A 15,823-nucleotide genomic window follows, 5' to 3' on the forward strand; every position below is an offset into this window, starting at 1 on the left:
AATCATTTTTAAAGTCTGTTAAATTTGTTACAATTCTGCTTTTTATGTTTTGGTTTTGGCCACGAGAAGCATGTGAGACCTCAGCTCCCCAACCAGGGATCGAACCAGCACCCCTCGCATTGAAAGGCGGAGTCTTAGCCACTGGACCACCAGGAAAGTCTCAATTAAAAGTGCAGAAACCAGCCCTTCCTCTTTGGAACAATGCAGAACCAATTTCAAGGCCCCCAGGGTCCCTGTTAGAACAAGATCTGCCAGTAGGTCCCCAGATACACACAAAGGATGACTGTAAACATTTCAAAACAGGGCGGGAGGATTCTCCCAAGAAGCACCTCGGGTCCCTCGATGTACAAATCAGCCGTCGCTCAATGACTATACTCTGGAATCCAGTGGCACCCAGTGGAATTAAAAATTTTAATTATCATTTAAAAAAAGGAGTACTTATCATCTGAATAAACGTTTCAGCACACACATCATGAAATGATGGGTCTGAATAGAATTTCTGTTGGTCGACTGCATAAGCAGTACCTCTCGTTGCCGGAATAACGTCTCAGAGGCAGAATAATGACGACATGACAATCTATGTAAATCAAGAACTGCATGTGGGTTTATTTTACATTTGAGAAAACAGTGGATTTAATTGTGTGAACCAAAATGTACTGTACAATATTAATGATAGAACATCAAAATGTATAATTAATAGTGCATCGCTTGCTTTGTCTTCATTTATTTATTTTTGTCTGATATACATGCATCTGGAAAGACGCAGGTGCCAGTAAAATTTCTCTATTTAAATCAAGCTGCAGGAACTAAATTTTATTCAAAAATTGTGGTTTTACATTATATACACAGAAATTTAATATAAAATGACAATATAAAAAGTTAAAAGAGAAAGCATACAGCCAGAAGGTACAAAGAAAGTTGAATAGATTAAAATGGTACGATATGTAACATATACGAGTTTTTAAGCTGATGCTGGCAATTTACAAGGAAAGGACGCCAACATTTGCCCCATTTTTTTTTTCATTTACCAATGTAGCACGCTTATAGAAAGGTCGGCTTGTACCAAAGCTTACATTTGTAAATAACTATAAACCGCAGTATTTTACAGGAAAAAAGAAATAGCATTTTTACACATTTTTAAATAATAACTTGCATACTTTTTTTTTTTGCCAAAAGTGGCATTTTTCAGCATCCAGAGGGTTTGGGCATAGTGGCAACTGGGGTGTTTGCTGCTTTTGTTGTTAGGTTTTGTTTTCTGTTTTAAACGTATGACGCTGTGGCTTCCTAACCCCCACGTCCTAGACAACTTTCTGCTCTCCAACAGCTGCATGCATGCTTCCTTCACAAACCAGTTCTGCATATAAAAGCTTGTTTTTTAATTATTAAATAAGTTTTGTGTCTGACACAGCTTTTGATCTGAATGAAATGCCTTTAAGCCTTTTTTTTTTTTCTTTTTCTTTTTTGAGTGAAAGGCACAGAAATGCGATTGCAGTCCTCACAGGGTTAAATCTGACACTAGGAGGTCCTCTGACCTTTACTGTCATGGGAGCTTTGTAATTTTAGGACGACGTCTATCTCTGTTATTTGTGTCTTGCTTTCCTGCTAAGTAAGTGTCTCTGAGGAGTGTGCCCCACTATCTCCTACAAAAGAGAGCTGAACATCGAGAACAGATGTTGAAAATAAAGGTCAGACTCTGACTCACAGAAAAAGAAAAGGAACATGCACGATCGGACGAAGAGCATATAAATATAACTACAAAATATGTGTAAGAAAAACCAAGGTCCAGACAGGCGGTCAGCAACCGAGAGCGGGCTGATTTCGGAGGCTCAGGCCGGGCCTAGTGCAGTACGACGGTAGTGCAATGCGCCGCGGGCGCGGGCCCGGGGCTACTGTTTCTCCAGCTCGGTCACATAGATCAGGTGGTCCTCGGGGGACTTGCCGTGGGTCTTGCTGAGGTGCAGTTTGACTGCGTGCTTGCTCGCGAAAGTCCGGTTGCACAGCTTGCACTGGAATGTGGAGCCCAGCTCGTCCTCAGCGGCCCCCGAAGGGCCCAAGGCTTTGCTCGCCAGGACTTTGGAAACATTCTGCTGTTCTTGAATCTGGTTTAGGGGCAACTTGGAGAGATCCTTCAAGCTGAAGCCTAAGTGTGTCTCTAGGTGATTGATGTACGTGGAAGCAGTTCTGAACTGAGAGGCACAATCGTTGCAAAAGAAAACAGGATGCCCTGTGTCCAGGTTCTTCAGGAACTTGGTCCCCCCTGTCCTCCGCAGCTGGTACTTGACGTTGGCCAGCCAGTGGCTGATGGTGGTCATGGACAGCCCGGTGAACTTGGAGATGTGGACCCGCTCCTGGGGGCCCAGGTCCGACATGATGTACTTCCCCTCCGCTGTCTCGCGCAGGCTCGAGGCGAACTGGGCCTGCAGGATGAGCAGGTGCTGCGGGTTCCAGTTGGACTGCCGCCCCTTCCGCTTGTGCACAGGCGATAGCTCGTCCAGCGCCTCCTCGAAGCTGCTGCCATCCGCATCCGACTTCTCCGACACGGTGGAGGGCGTGGAGGACTTGGGCGTCAGCCTCCCTGTGAGGTTCTTCACCATGTCTGAGATGTCCATGAGTGCGCTCTCCCGGAGCGGCGAGGACACGCCATCAGCGGCGCCGGGCACCAGGGGCTTGCTCTTGGACTTGGTCAGGTCAATGGGCTGGTCGCTGTTCTCGTAGAAGTAGCGGTCGGCGGCGCCAGGCGGCTTGGCGGGAGGGGCAGGGTAGGCCGGCTTGTCCAGCATGCTGGTGCTGATCTTGTAGAGCATGGCCAGCGGGTCCAGTGAGGGGCTCACGGGCCTGGATACCTTGCCCAGGTGAGTGTTCATGATGGACTGCAGGGCGCTCAGCGGGTTGATGAAGGAGGGCTCAGGCGAGTGGTCGGTGATGATGGCCAGGTTGTTACAGCCGTTGGTCACTTTGGCCTTGAGGGGCTCCGTGCCGTTTGGGGTGTGGGCATCCCCCATGCCCTCCTTCTTGGCCTTCCCCTCCTCGGCCTCGGGGCCCTTCTTGGGCTGCGGCTTGCTGCTGCCCCCCCGCTCCTCGGCCCTGGGGAAGTCCTTATTCTCCTTGGCCGCTGGGGACGCAGCCTTGGCCGGCGAGCCCCTCTCCTTCTCTGCCGGCCTCTCCTCCTTTTTCACGCTGACCTTGCCCGTGACTTTCTCTACCAGCTCCTCCATGGCGGACACGTTGCTCTTGTGGGGTGGCGGCGTGAGGCTCCCCGGGGAATGCAGGAGTGCCCCATGCTCAGCGGACAGCGGCTTCACACCGCCAGCGAAGGACGGCTGCATCTGGACACTCTGCACTGCCGGGGGCGGCTTCACGGTGCCCGGCAGCTGGTAGGCAGCGTGGATGCTCGGGTAGCCGCCCCACGAGGGCGCACCATTCTGGGCTTTGCTGATGGCCGTGGAGACCGTGTTCTCCAGGGACTTGAGGATGTCCACGCCGCCCTTGGCGCTGTCGTCCAGGTCTTCCTCGCGGAGGTACTGGTAGAGGGCAGTGGGCTCGAACTTCTCGCCCGCGTCCTCGCCCTCCTCCTTGATCTTCTTGTCCGCCTCCCCTGCCACCTTGTCCTTCTCGGGCTCCTTCTTCTCCTCCGCGGCGGCGGGGCCCGCCGGAGAGTCAGGCTGCTGCTTGACGTGGGCGGCGGCGGTGGCGGAGGGGAGCCTGGTGTGCGTGGTCGGCGGCAGGGGGATGGACTGGATCTTCTCCTCCACCACGGGGTCCAGCACCAGCTGCTTCCCCTTCTTGGAGGCGGAGGTGGTCACCTTCAGGAAGTGCCCGGTGACCATCATGTGGGCGGTGAGCTGCTGCAGGGTGTCGTGGGAGCTGCCGCACTCCATGCACTTGAGAATCTGGGCCTTGCGGGCCTCGAACTGCCAGGTGTAGCTGGCCCCGTTCTGGTAGCCGTAGCGGTTGTTGGGCGTCACGTAAGGGTTGGCCGTCTTCTGCTCCTTGGCCGCCTCGCTCAGCGCCGCCTCGGCCGCCGCCGCTCCCGCTGGCTCGGGGGAGCCGGGGGCCGCCAGCTCGTGCAGCGCGCGCTTCTTGGTGGAGGGGACCAGCTTGGTGAGGGCCGGCACGGGCTCCTTGAGAGGCACTTTCTGGTAATGCTTCGTCTTGATCATGTGCACGCTGAGGTCCTGCAGGGACTCGAACGAGTGCCCGCAGTACATGCACTTGAGCACCTTCTGCGCGTCCTCCTTGCCCTCCATCTCCATCAGCGAGCGCTTCCGGGGCTTGGACCAGCGCTTGGTCTTCTCCGAGTCCTTGTCCCTGTTGTCGTCCCGGTAGTGCCCCGTCTCGTTCATGTGCACCGTCAGCTCCACCAGCGTGTCATAGGCGGCGCTGCAGTCCTTGCAGCGGAACTTGCTGGCGCCGGTGAACACCGAGCCATAGAGCTTGTTGTTCTGGCGGTAGAGCTGCACGGTGCTGAAGAGGCTGGGCTCCGGCAGCAGGCCGTAGGACGACGTCTGCTGCAGCGTCTTGGCCAGGGCGGCCTGGTGCCAGTCGTAGCCTGAGCCACCGCTGGCGCCCGAGCCCGAGCTGGGGGTGCTCGCCGTGGTGCCCGTGGCCCCCGCGGTGCTGGTGGGGGGCGTGGGGGCGGGGGTGGAGCCCTCCTTCTGGGCCGCATCGCTGGTGCTCGTGGTCGAGGCTGACTTCTTCAAGTCCAGGGCCAAGCTGGACCAGCAGGACTCGGAGAAGAGGTTTGCATACACGGCCTTGATCTGGGCCAAGCTGTCCTGGGGGTAGGAGACGCCCTCCGCGCCCTGGCGCTCCTCCTTCTCCTCCTTGGAGGAGGAGCTTTTGAAGTGGGCGGGCTGGTCGCTGTGTTCGCTGAAGGGCGAGCCGTAGCCCGCGTCCTGGTTGGTAGCGGTGCTGATGGGGGAGTTCTGGTAGCTCTGGGCCTCCTTGATCTCCGCCTCCTCGCTGCACGCGAAGTCGGCCTCCTGAACATCCCCGGGCAGCCCATCCTCCTCCACGCTCCCCTCGTCTATCGCTGCTGCTTTCAGTTCTTCCTCAGGAACATAAGCTAGGAGAGAGCAAGGAGACACAGTGAGAGGCGGATGGCACCCCGAGCACGCGGCCTCCGCAGCGCTCACGCCATCTTTAAAAAGACGTTTCTCAGCCCAGGCTACAAGGCCGCCCCCACTTTATCCACCGACCCGCCGCAGCGCCACAGTGGAAACAGGTTTCCACCAAGGCAAGCCCCCCAACCCCGCCGAAGTGAACACGTTTCAACGGAAGGGCAGCGTCTGCCCTCTTCTTAGAGATGTCGGTCTGGCCATCATAGCTGGATGGGAAGACAACGAGGGAAAGAAACAGATGGGGCCCCGGCTCCTCCGCCTGCAGATTCTCCCCTCTGTAAGCAACGGGGTCCCTCATGAGCCTCCCCATGGGGGGACCTGGTTGTCAACTTTTAGGGAAAGATACCTCATGGACAGGATTCTATGGTGTCCATAAATAAAAACACGCTTCAGTGGTAAGTGATAAATAATCTAGTCTCCACTAAAAAAAGGAGGAAGCAACATAGCACCACCGTCCCCTGCCTGGATGGAACAGAAGTCACCCACAGGGGACACCAGGCAGGTGTCAAAGAGCCCCGGATATACAAAGCAGCATTGTGCACAAGAGCTGAAGGGTGGAAACAACCCGACTGTCCACTGATGGTTGAACAGGTGAACAAAGTGTGGTTTACACACACAATGGGATATTATCCAGCCTTTAAAAGTAAGGAGAGTCTGATGCATGCTTCCCTATAGACTAAATCAGGGGCAGTATGCTCAGTATAACAATGTTAGGTTTCATCACTAAGTCATGCCCAACTTTTTTGCAATCCTGTGTACTGTAGACCACCAGGCTCCTCTGTCCATAGAATTTCCCAGGCAAGAATACTGGTGTGGATTGCCATTTCCTTCTCCAGGAGATCTTCCCGACCCAGGGATCGAACCCACATCTCCTGCATTGCAGGCGGATTCTTTACCACTGAGACACCTGGGAAGCCTTTAAGCCAGCCACAAAAGACAAATACTTAGGAGTCCCCTTACATGAGACACCTAGAGTAGTGAGATCTACTCACAGAGACAGGAAGAGAACAGTGGTTTCCGGGGTCGGGGGACAGGGAGGAATGGAAAGCTAGCTATCACACTGCTATATTTAAGATGGATAACCAGCAAGGACCTACTGTATAGCACAGGGAACTCTGCTCAGTGTTATGTGGTAGCCTGGATGGGAGGGGAGTTTCGGAGGGAGAGGATACATGTATATGTATGGCTGAGACCCTTTGCGGTCCACCTGAAACTATCACAACATTGTTACTCAGCTATCAATTCAGTTCAGTTCAGTCGCTCAGTCGTGTCCAACTCTTTGTGACCCCGTGAATCACAGCACGCCAGGCCTCCCTGTCCATCACCAACTCCCAGAGTTCACTCAGACTCACATCCATCAAGTCAGTGATGCCATCCAGCCATCTCATCCTCGGTCGTCCCCTTCTCCTCCTGCCCCCAATCCCTCCCAGCATCAGAGTCTTTTCCAATGAGTCAACTCTTCGCATGAGGTGGCCAAAGTACCTGAGTTTCAGCTTTAGCATCATTCCTTCCAAAGAAATACTCAGCTATACGCCAATACAAAAGTAAAAGTTTAAAAGAGGGGGAAAAAAAAGGAAGTTGGTATTTAATGGGTTGAGAGTTTCAATGTGGGAAAATGGAAAGATCTGGAGATGGATGCTGGGTTTGGCTGCATAGCAATGGAAACTTAATACCACTGAGCCATGCCCGCAAAGTGGTTAAAACAGTAACTTCTAAGTTACGAATATTTTCACACAATAAAAAACTTTTTAACCTAACAATGCCTATAGTAGGTACTACAATGGCCTGTTACGGGCCAAGCTGCACAGAGGGTGGCTTCTCAGGGTGAAAGAGGCATTTCCAAGAAGAAGCTTGGGCTGCTGACAGCTGTCCGGGGAATGAGAGGGATGGAGGGCATATAAATGTCTGGATGGAACCTGGCTGTTTACTGCAAAACATTTCAGATCCTTCACCATGTGACAGGTCTTGTCAGTTCCCAGGGGGACATAATTGCCTGCACCACTTAACTGATCTGACCAGCGTGTTTTTACTTCTTTCTCTTTGCTTTCTTCTTCTTCTTCTTCTTTTTTTTTTTTTTTTTTTTTGGTGTAGAAACAACCAGTGTTCCATCAACTACCTGGGAAATTTAGGGTTAAGATATTTCCAGAAAAGCCCTATTAAAATGCACTGATATGACCTGAGAGGGTGTCTCATTAAGTAGAATCACTCATTATCACATTATCAGAGCCGGACCCCGAGGGAATGTGGCGGGCAGCGCCACATTTTCAGGGACAGTGATGGAGAGACAGAGAAGGAGGAGGCTGCCCAGAGGCTGGACGCAGGGCAGGAGGGAGCCTCACGGGAACGTCCACGCCCGCCCACCAAGGGCTCTGCACACGGATGCACACACGGTGGACACACACGCTCCGCCGGGCCTTTCAGCTCCCTGCCTGCCCTCCGCTTCTCCACAGGGCTGGCCCGCACCTGGGCAGCGGCGTGACCAGGCAGGCACATCCGCAGCTGCTTCCCAGATGACGGCAGTCCTGCCTCGGTCCACTAATGGCTTAGGGAACCTACAGCCCGTGGGTCCTGCTCTGAGAGCGTGAAAAATAATCGACAGCGCGAGCCCGCAGGGTCACACAGGCGTCCACACCTGCACAGCGGCCTGCCTGAGGCTGTAGCCCCCCTGGAAACTGACCATGAACTTGACCGCTTTCTCCTTTCCCCATGACCACTACAGACTTAGAACAGTCCAGGGTCCCAAGTGCCCACGGCTGGGGTCCTCAGCCAGAGGACCGAAGCTCTGGTCATACCCACCGCCTGCAGGCCCCCTGGCCCTGGCCTGGACACCAGGCCCAGCTCTGAGGATTCCGACAGGGACACTTGAGGCCTCAGGCATCCTGGGCAGAGCCCTCTGAAGACAGAGGCACCGGGTTCCCGGGGTTTTGGCCGGACTCCCAGCCGCCCCTCACAGTGTACCCTCTGCCACATTCTGGGGTCACCTAGAAGGTGGTCACCTAGTGGGGAGGCTGCCCACTAGACCCAGATGGTCCACTTTCATGAAAAGAAGATCCACACCAGCAACTGACTGAAGGGAAGCCTTTGACCGGACACGTCTGGCTCAGCCGGGGAGCCCAGCGCTGTGCTGGCACCCTGCCCAGCGCTGCACCGCCTACAGGCTGCTGCCCCCTCAACGGACGGCCACAGGCTCCATCGCCCGCCCGCAGCAGGCGCCGTCGGGCGTGAGGGGTGAGCAGACCGCTTTCCTCTTCCTCTGGAAACAGACGGGGGCTCCCTCTACCTCCAGGGGGTGTTCAGCACCCACCGGTCATGCATGTCCACATCCCAGCAGAGCAGGTGTCCTCAGAGCAAGGCACGTCCCGGCCTGTCCTCCCCACCCCCGACACTGACCCGTCTGCACCCAGGAGACCCAGGTTGAGCTCAAACGCCTCTCACTCTGCCCTCTCCAGCCCCAGGGCGACAGTCACTGCTGGAACCACAGAAAGCATACCCTGGCCTCCTACGGGGCACTAGTTTCTGCCATTCTGTCCTTGGACACCGGTCCCCCATTTTCCAGGGGGTGGAGAGGTGGGGGACGCCTAACACGCCTGCCCTCTGGGGCTCATCTCCCAGGGGAGACACAAGCAGAGCGGGGGAGCTCAAGGGGACTTGGGGCACAGCCTGGGGCCCGCCAGCATCCCCCTATTGGGCTGAGCACGCCCAGCTTCCTGACGCCCCGTGGGGATACAGTCCCCCCCACTCCCTGGCTCAGTCACACTCCTGGGAGCTGACTGTGCTCTCCAGGATCAGGGCACAGCTTCCTGCATCCACTCTGCCTGTCCCCCTGCCGGGCCCCTCTGCGGCCTCTTTCCGGCAGACCTTGACTTCTTCCCTGACTCCTCCAGGGCACGCCCATGACCACCAGATCCATGGCAGTGTGAAGCCCCTCCGGAGGGGCCCTTGGATTCCCCTGCCCCATCAGGGGAGGCTGGGCTCCACGAAGCCCTCCTGAGTGCTGTCTGAGCCCAGGTGGCGTCGGGCACACAGAAGGAGCTCCAGCTGCTATGACCCGACCTATCAAATGTGGGTGTCCCACGGGCACCCCCAGTCAACTACAGACAGGCACATGGCTCCCCTGCCCCTTCAGACCTAGAGGGGCTGCCCCAATACAAGCTCACTTCCTCCTCCTGAGTTAGGAGTCTCCTAGCTCAGTGGTTACTGAACCACCCCACCCAAGCTGTCCGCATCAGAGAAGCAAGTTATCCTCAGCGCCTTCTGTCCTCCAGCCCTGTCCCCGACGTGGCCTCTGCCCGAATGTGGACCCCCCCAGGCCCATCACCAGACATTGCAGCAGCCTCCCAGCTGGCCTTTTCCCTCTTGTCTGGCCACGCTCTTCCTCTGTGACCCCTGAGCTAAGATCTTTGTTACAAGCCCAGCAGCAGCACAGGGGATGCAAATCCCTCCCTCCACCATGTGCCAGCCCCTGAGCACCCCGGTCCCAGGGGCACCACGCCCCAACCTCTGCTTCTCTGCCTGGGGACGACGCTCCTCCTCAACGGGAAGCTCCGATGTCACCTCTTTCGTGAGGCTGCTTAATCCCCTCCTGGAATTCATTCCCTGTGGAATTAAGAGATGTTTACCTGTCTGTCCTCATCATCAAACTGTGAACTCGCTCGTTTAATTAAAACTGCTGGGCACCCCTGCCCACCTCCCAGGCTGGGCATTTTCATTTCTTCACCTCATTCTAACCCTCACAACCCTACAAGGCAGTGTCCCTGATAAGCCCATTTTACAGATGAGGAAATGGAGTCTCAAGAAGTTGACCGACTCCCCCCACGTCACACAGGAGACAGACAGATGAGGGGCTCAGGACTCAGAGGCGGGCCACCTGATTCCCAGCCCGAGGCCCCTCCACTCACCATCTCAGGACCCAGTTACTATCCTTTGTTGTGTTAGCATCTCAGTGCCGAAAACACCTGGAGTAAACGCTTGTGAATGAAGTAGTGACCCCAAGTAATTCTGTATCCCTAGTGGCTCAGTGGTAAAGAGTCTGCCTGCAATGCGGGAGACCCAGGTTCAATCCCTGGGTTGAGAAGATCCCCTGGAGAAGGGAAGGTCTACCCGCTCCAGTATTCTTGCCTGGGAAATCCCATGGACAGAGGAGCCTGGCAGGCTACGGTCCATGGGTTCACAAAGAGTCAGACATGACTAAGCGACACACACTTCCACTTTCTAATTCTGTATCAGTGTTTATGTGCCCTTCATGCTGTTATGAATGAGAGAATCCCAACGAAAAAAGAGTAAGAGGAGAGAAATATTTAGTGGGCGATGTTTTGCTTATACCTATGAGGCAACATTGAAAACTTTGTTTTAATGACAAGGAGAGATTCATTAAATGGAAAAAGCAGAAGACAAACCTATTCACAGCACAATGGAAAAATCCTCTTAGAAAATATTAGTTTTTTTTCTAAATAATGAATATATAGGTTTGAAGTGGCTCTTAGTAAATAGCTCTGTTTTCAAAATCTTCAGTGTTTTCAATTCAACACACATGAATTAGCCACTTCACACCATTTCTGGAATAAAATAGCTGGAAATAGCCCCTAGCCAGACCCTGGGAATTAGGGAGCCAGAGAAGGGCAAGGCCCAACCTAGGGGTGGGAATGTGGGAAGGGCTTTGTTCATTGTGACTTTTGTGTTTTTTCATGTTAAAAGGTAAGAAGCGGGGAGCATGACGGAGGGGTGCAGGTGGTATCAGGGTTCCTGCAGCAGGATCTCGGGGGCGTTGAGAGTCTGCCCGCGCATCTGCTGACTGTCTCCTGCTCCCTCACCGCCCCCAGGGGGGTCTCCACCCAGCCTTCCCCAGGGAGGGGGCCGGGGGTCCCACTGACAGGCGAGGAGCTGGCAGGGCCTCTCCCGAGGCCCTCAGTCCCCAAGCTCAGTGGCCACAAGGCTCCATCACTCCATCTTCCGCCAACATGGTCCCTGTCCATTTCTAGACTCCCAGAATTCCTACCTTATCACACACTCCTCCACTGTATTTATCCCGATAAGCTCTTATTTTTGGCTATTTCCCTGTTCTACCATGTATTATAAATTAACTTTTCAACTCTAATTTACAAGGGTCACAAGGAAATACAGACCCAGGGGCAGCTGGGGGCGGGGAGCGTCGGTCCTAGGTCCTCACACTGGACACCCTTCTGACCGGCTCCTCCCTGGAGGCACGGGCCCGGCAGCATCAGCTTTGGAAAGAAGTGCACGCGCCTCCCCAAGCAGCCCTCATCTCCCCCGTCTTCGCACACCACCCTTTCTAGGGGTCCTCGGACCAAGCTCCAGTCAGTGTCACCGTACCCCATGGTGCTTGTGGTCACATGAACACATGGATGATGAGCCGCCCACAGATGCCAAGGGTTTCAAGGGATTCTTTGAAAGCAGTGCCTAAGCCTCTCTCTCCACCCACCCCTCAACAACCGCCCCCACCTTCCAAAACTGGGCTCGAACCAGGAGCCTCAGAAGGATCCAGAAACGAACAGGTTTCGCTAGAGAATCTGGGCCTGGGGCAGGTGGACAGTGTTGTGCAGGTCTGCAGGCTGGACCCCAGGGTGTCTGGAGGCAAGGCCACAGGGCTTCAGTAGCAGGCGGGACCCAGTCCTTTGTTCCTGTCATGTTGGCATCAGGGAGGAAGGGGCCACATACACACCCCCCCATATCTGTCCCACCCAGCAAGTCTAAGAGCGACCCCAAGTGCACAGGGGCTGGGGGTGGCGTTCACCTGCCCGCGCCCGTCGGGTCCAGGCTGCGGGCCCACCATCGTAGTTCCGGGTTGAAGGACAGACCCCCATCATCATCTGAGGACAGACTCACGGAAGGGACAGACTGACCCACACGCTCCACTCACGGATTCCGTCCTCGGGGCCTCTGTCTCCCCAGCGCTGGGGCTGCAGGAAGGATGTGTAGGAACATTAGACACACCGCCCTCATCACCAAGCTCCACTCTGAGCTCATCCAGCCCTGCGATCGGACCCTTAAGAGGAGCCAGGAAGTGCCCACGACGGGCATCTTCTCATCCCAGGGAAAGCGGCCTGTGGCTGGCCTCTGTTGCTGTGTAGGCGTGAGGTTTGGACAGCGGATTATTCGGGAAGTGCCCTCCACTGCCCTCCTGCAGACTTCCTGATCACAGCTGCCCAGAGGAAGGCGGGGGCCCAGAGCGGGTGCACACACAGAGAAGCTCCTGGCTTGGCTCTTCCCCAGGCCCGAGGGGGCAGGCGGGGGAATACACGACCAGAATGGGGTTGGGGAACTTTGTTTACCCGAGCTCTCTTTTCCTCATTAGCACACATAATTGAGAGCTGGCTGTGAACGAGGGAAAGGGAAATTCAAAAGTGGCAACTGTGAAACCCAGGCCTTGGCTCTCTGCTTGGGCTCCGGCTCACAGCAAAGACCGAACACGGCTATTGTATTGCCACCTGGTGAAACTATACAGTCAGACCAAATTACATGTTTATCTACATCAAACTAGGTTTCAGACTGGCAAACGTGATGTCCACGGACAGATGGCCGTTATACCAAAATATATCTACTCCAAGGGGCCAATTCACAAAAGGGGCTTACGCACACCTCCGTGATAAACACACAGCTTCAACTCATTGTAAAATCTCACAGAACACACTTTTCTTCCAAATTTATCACTGAGCACTTCTGAAGGAACGTCACCTGTGTTACAAAGACAGCAGCTGGTTCTGACGAAGGTCAGAAGACACTGGGAAATAGAAAATGCAGAGAAAGCAGATAAGGAGTCAGAACCCATTCCTTGCTTCTCTGAAAGAACATTAAATACAAGTGGGATGGATGTTAATTTACGAACCTCAGTTCTGATTTTTTTCGCAGGAAGGTTGACAATCTGTCAAGCAAATCTGAAAGGCCGTTTTCGCTCTGATGTGGAAGAAGTGAGACTTTTTCTGTCACTTTGGCCAATTTTAGGGGTCTGGCTCCAATGGCTCGTGTGCGGGTTTGCTAAACCACCTGACTGATAACGAGGATTTCTTTGCGTAAAACCGGACAGAGGCCCTGCGTTAGAATTGTGGAGTCTGCAAATAAAATGGCCTATGGGTTTTACCCAATTCTAATTAGAAATCCACAGGTAACTCCCTTAAAATAAGTATAACACGTCCCCTTTCTCCCTGGCCCGGAATTCAAGGTAAGTGGGAAACAAACAACCTCATTTCAGAGCGCCGCTCCCAGCAAACACATCAGATATGACTCTCGTGTCTGGACTTTGCTGCAGTTACAACAATGTCACTCAGCAAGTGACAAAGCACAAATCAGAGCTTAAGTCTCAGTTAAAAAGACTGAAAACCTTCTCTGATTTTCAGCAGTGTTAGGAGGAAAAGGGAGAAGGCAATGGCATCCCTCTCCGGTACTCTTGCCTGGAAAATCCCATGGACGGAGGAGCCTGGTGGGCTGCAGTCCATGGGGTCGCTAATAGTCGGATACGACTAAGCGACTTCACTTTCCCTTTTCACTTTCATGCACTGGAGAAGGAAATGGCAACCCACTCCAGTGTTGTTGCCTGGAGAATCCCAGGGACAGAGGAGCCTGGTGGGCTGCCATCTATGGGATTGCACAGAGTCGGACACGACTGAAGTGACTTAGCAGTAGCAGAAGGAAAAAGAAAAGAAAAAAAAAATTATGAGAATCTTGAAAAATTAAAGAGAAGTTGAAATGAAGAACAAAAGATAAATAACTCCTGTATGAACCCAGGAAAGCAAAACAGCTATTTCACTACTAACGGACGGTGTGTTAATAGACAAGGCAAATGTCTTCTTGATCCAGGCTGAAAAGCCAGCCATCTCTAAGACATGCACTACCAATGGCAAGCAAGGGGAAATCGATGTTTTCAGTTACTGCCTCTCCTTTTGGGGTGGGATAAAGACCACATTAGGACAGTCTGATAAGTCTGGGTCCGCAAACCCAGCATTAGCCAAGTAGGTCTGAAACCAGGTCCTGACCTAGATTTTCTCCCACCTGAAATGAGAAAAGACTTTCATCAGAGAGAGTAAGATTCACCCTGATGGAGGACATTCAGAAATCTGGAGAGGAGACTTGGGCACGAAACAGCTCTTCAAGTGGCTTAAACGAGAATAAAGAAATGTAACTCGTCATATTCCGAACCCCATGCGGGACTTACGTCTCAGACACGTATCTCCACATTCACATCCAGCAGCTTATTCTCATAAACACACAGGAAAAGGCAGGAAACATCAGGTCTCTGTGGACTGGGGTGTGGGCGTGAGCAGTGCAGGGTATACCCCTGCAGGTCTCAGTGACACACCTACTGTTAACACGACGTTAGGAGAATTTTTGTCTTTACATTACGGTCGATATAAATTATGTACCAAAGTGATAGATGGAGAACAAGCCTGCCCTACATAATTACTGCTGCACTTGGCTGGGCGCGTAACACAAGGTCAGGTGCACCTGACTTTCTTGAAATCCCCTTAATAACAATAATGGTGTCTGAATCAGTTACATCCACACTATCATATCAGAAAGTATCATTCTCTTATCATAATTGGATTTCCCCAGTGGCTCAGCGGTGAAGAATCTGCCTGCAATGCAGGAGCCACAGGAGACGCAAGTTTGATCCCTGGGTCGGGAAGATCCCCTGGAGGAGGGCATGGCAACCCACTCCAGTGTTCTTGCCTGGCGGGCTACAGTCCATGGAGTCTCAAAGAGTCAGGCATGACTTAGCATGCAAACATGCATCATAATAATTGGGTTTATTCTTACTATTATGTAAATTATCCTAGTGCTCTCCTAGATGCTTTTTTGAAAATTTTGCCTACACAGAGATAGAGAGACTGAGAAAGACATACAGAAACATCCAAGCTTGGACAGAGTAATTATTGGTCGTGATACTTTGTTTTCATCACGAGCTATAATTTTCTAAAAATTCACATGGATACAAATATACAAAATACATTAAAATATTTGTAGACATTTTTTCTTTCTAGCGATGGAACAGAGCAATATATGTCGTGAGGTGAATGAATACAGCTGTTTAGCCTTAAAAGATTTGGATGTGAGCAGCTACTGAATCACAGAAAACAGAAGCAACTCGACGCGGCTGCATTTTCTCTGCTAGCACCCTCAGCTCCCCTCTGCCCTCACCCACCCCCACCCTGAGGAAATCTGATGAATGAATAAGTGTAGAAACGGTAACTGCGGCATAAAACGCTTCTTCTACAACCACTTACAGAAAGAAATGACATTCCTCCCATCAAATAAAACAAAGACTTCAAGTCATCATCTCTGCTACTTCTTTTTGTGTCAAAACAGCTTTGCCATCACTCCCCCCACCGCAGCCGCCGCCGCCCCCAGCCCTCCCGAGCCCAGCACGCGGCGTGGAGCGTGACGCGGTGAACACGTGTGGTGGGTCCTGCCACACGCCAGACGACATGCAGAGGCCGACGGGACGAGCACACGCCAAGCGGGAAGCCGCCAGCCTCCACGTGGGCGAACGGGTGTGTGCAGGTGGGAGGGAATAAAAAATACAAAGACCTCCCCACCACCCCCTAAATGAGAATGAGACAACTGTTCTTATGGCTAGACTTCACTTGTTAAAAATAAATTAACTCTTGTTAGTATTTTTTGCCATAAAAGGTGCCTTCTGGATGCCAGTGTGTCCCTAAAGATGCACTGCCATCCCTAGCCAGATAAAGCCC

At 53.2% G+C, this 15,823-nt stretch overlaps 1 protein-coding gene across 1 annotated transcript in view; it reads right to left on the reverse strand.

Annotated features, from left to right (window-relative positions):
* Window positions 1-582: 582 nt before the first annotated feature.
* Window positions 583-15,823, reverse strand: part of TSHZ1 (teashirt zinc finger homeobox 1) — an 82,093-nt gene continuing 66,852 nt past the window's right edge. Inside the window, exon 2 of the mRNA XM_069568809.1 lies at window positions 583-5,065. Coding sequence (XP_069424910.1) covers window positions 1,887-5,065 — 3,179 coding nt within the window. The 3' untranslated portion in view covers window positions 583-1,886. The remainder of the gene's footprint in view (window positions 5,066-15,823) is intronic.

This window comes from Ovis canadensis, chromosome 23 (assembly GCF_042477335.2).
Source record: "Ovis canadensis isolate MfBH-ARS-UI-01 breed Bighorn chromosome 23, ARS-UI_OviCan_v2, whole genome shotgun sequence".
Classification (NCBI taxonomy): domain Eukaryota; kingdom Metazoa; phylum Chordata; class Mammalia; order Artiodactyla; family Bovidae; genus Ovis; species Ovis canadensis.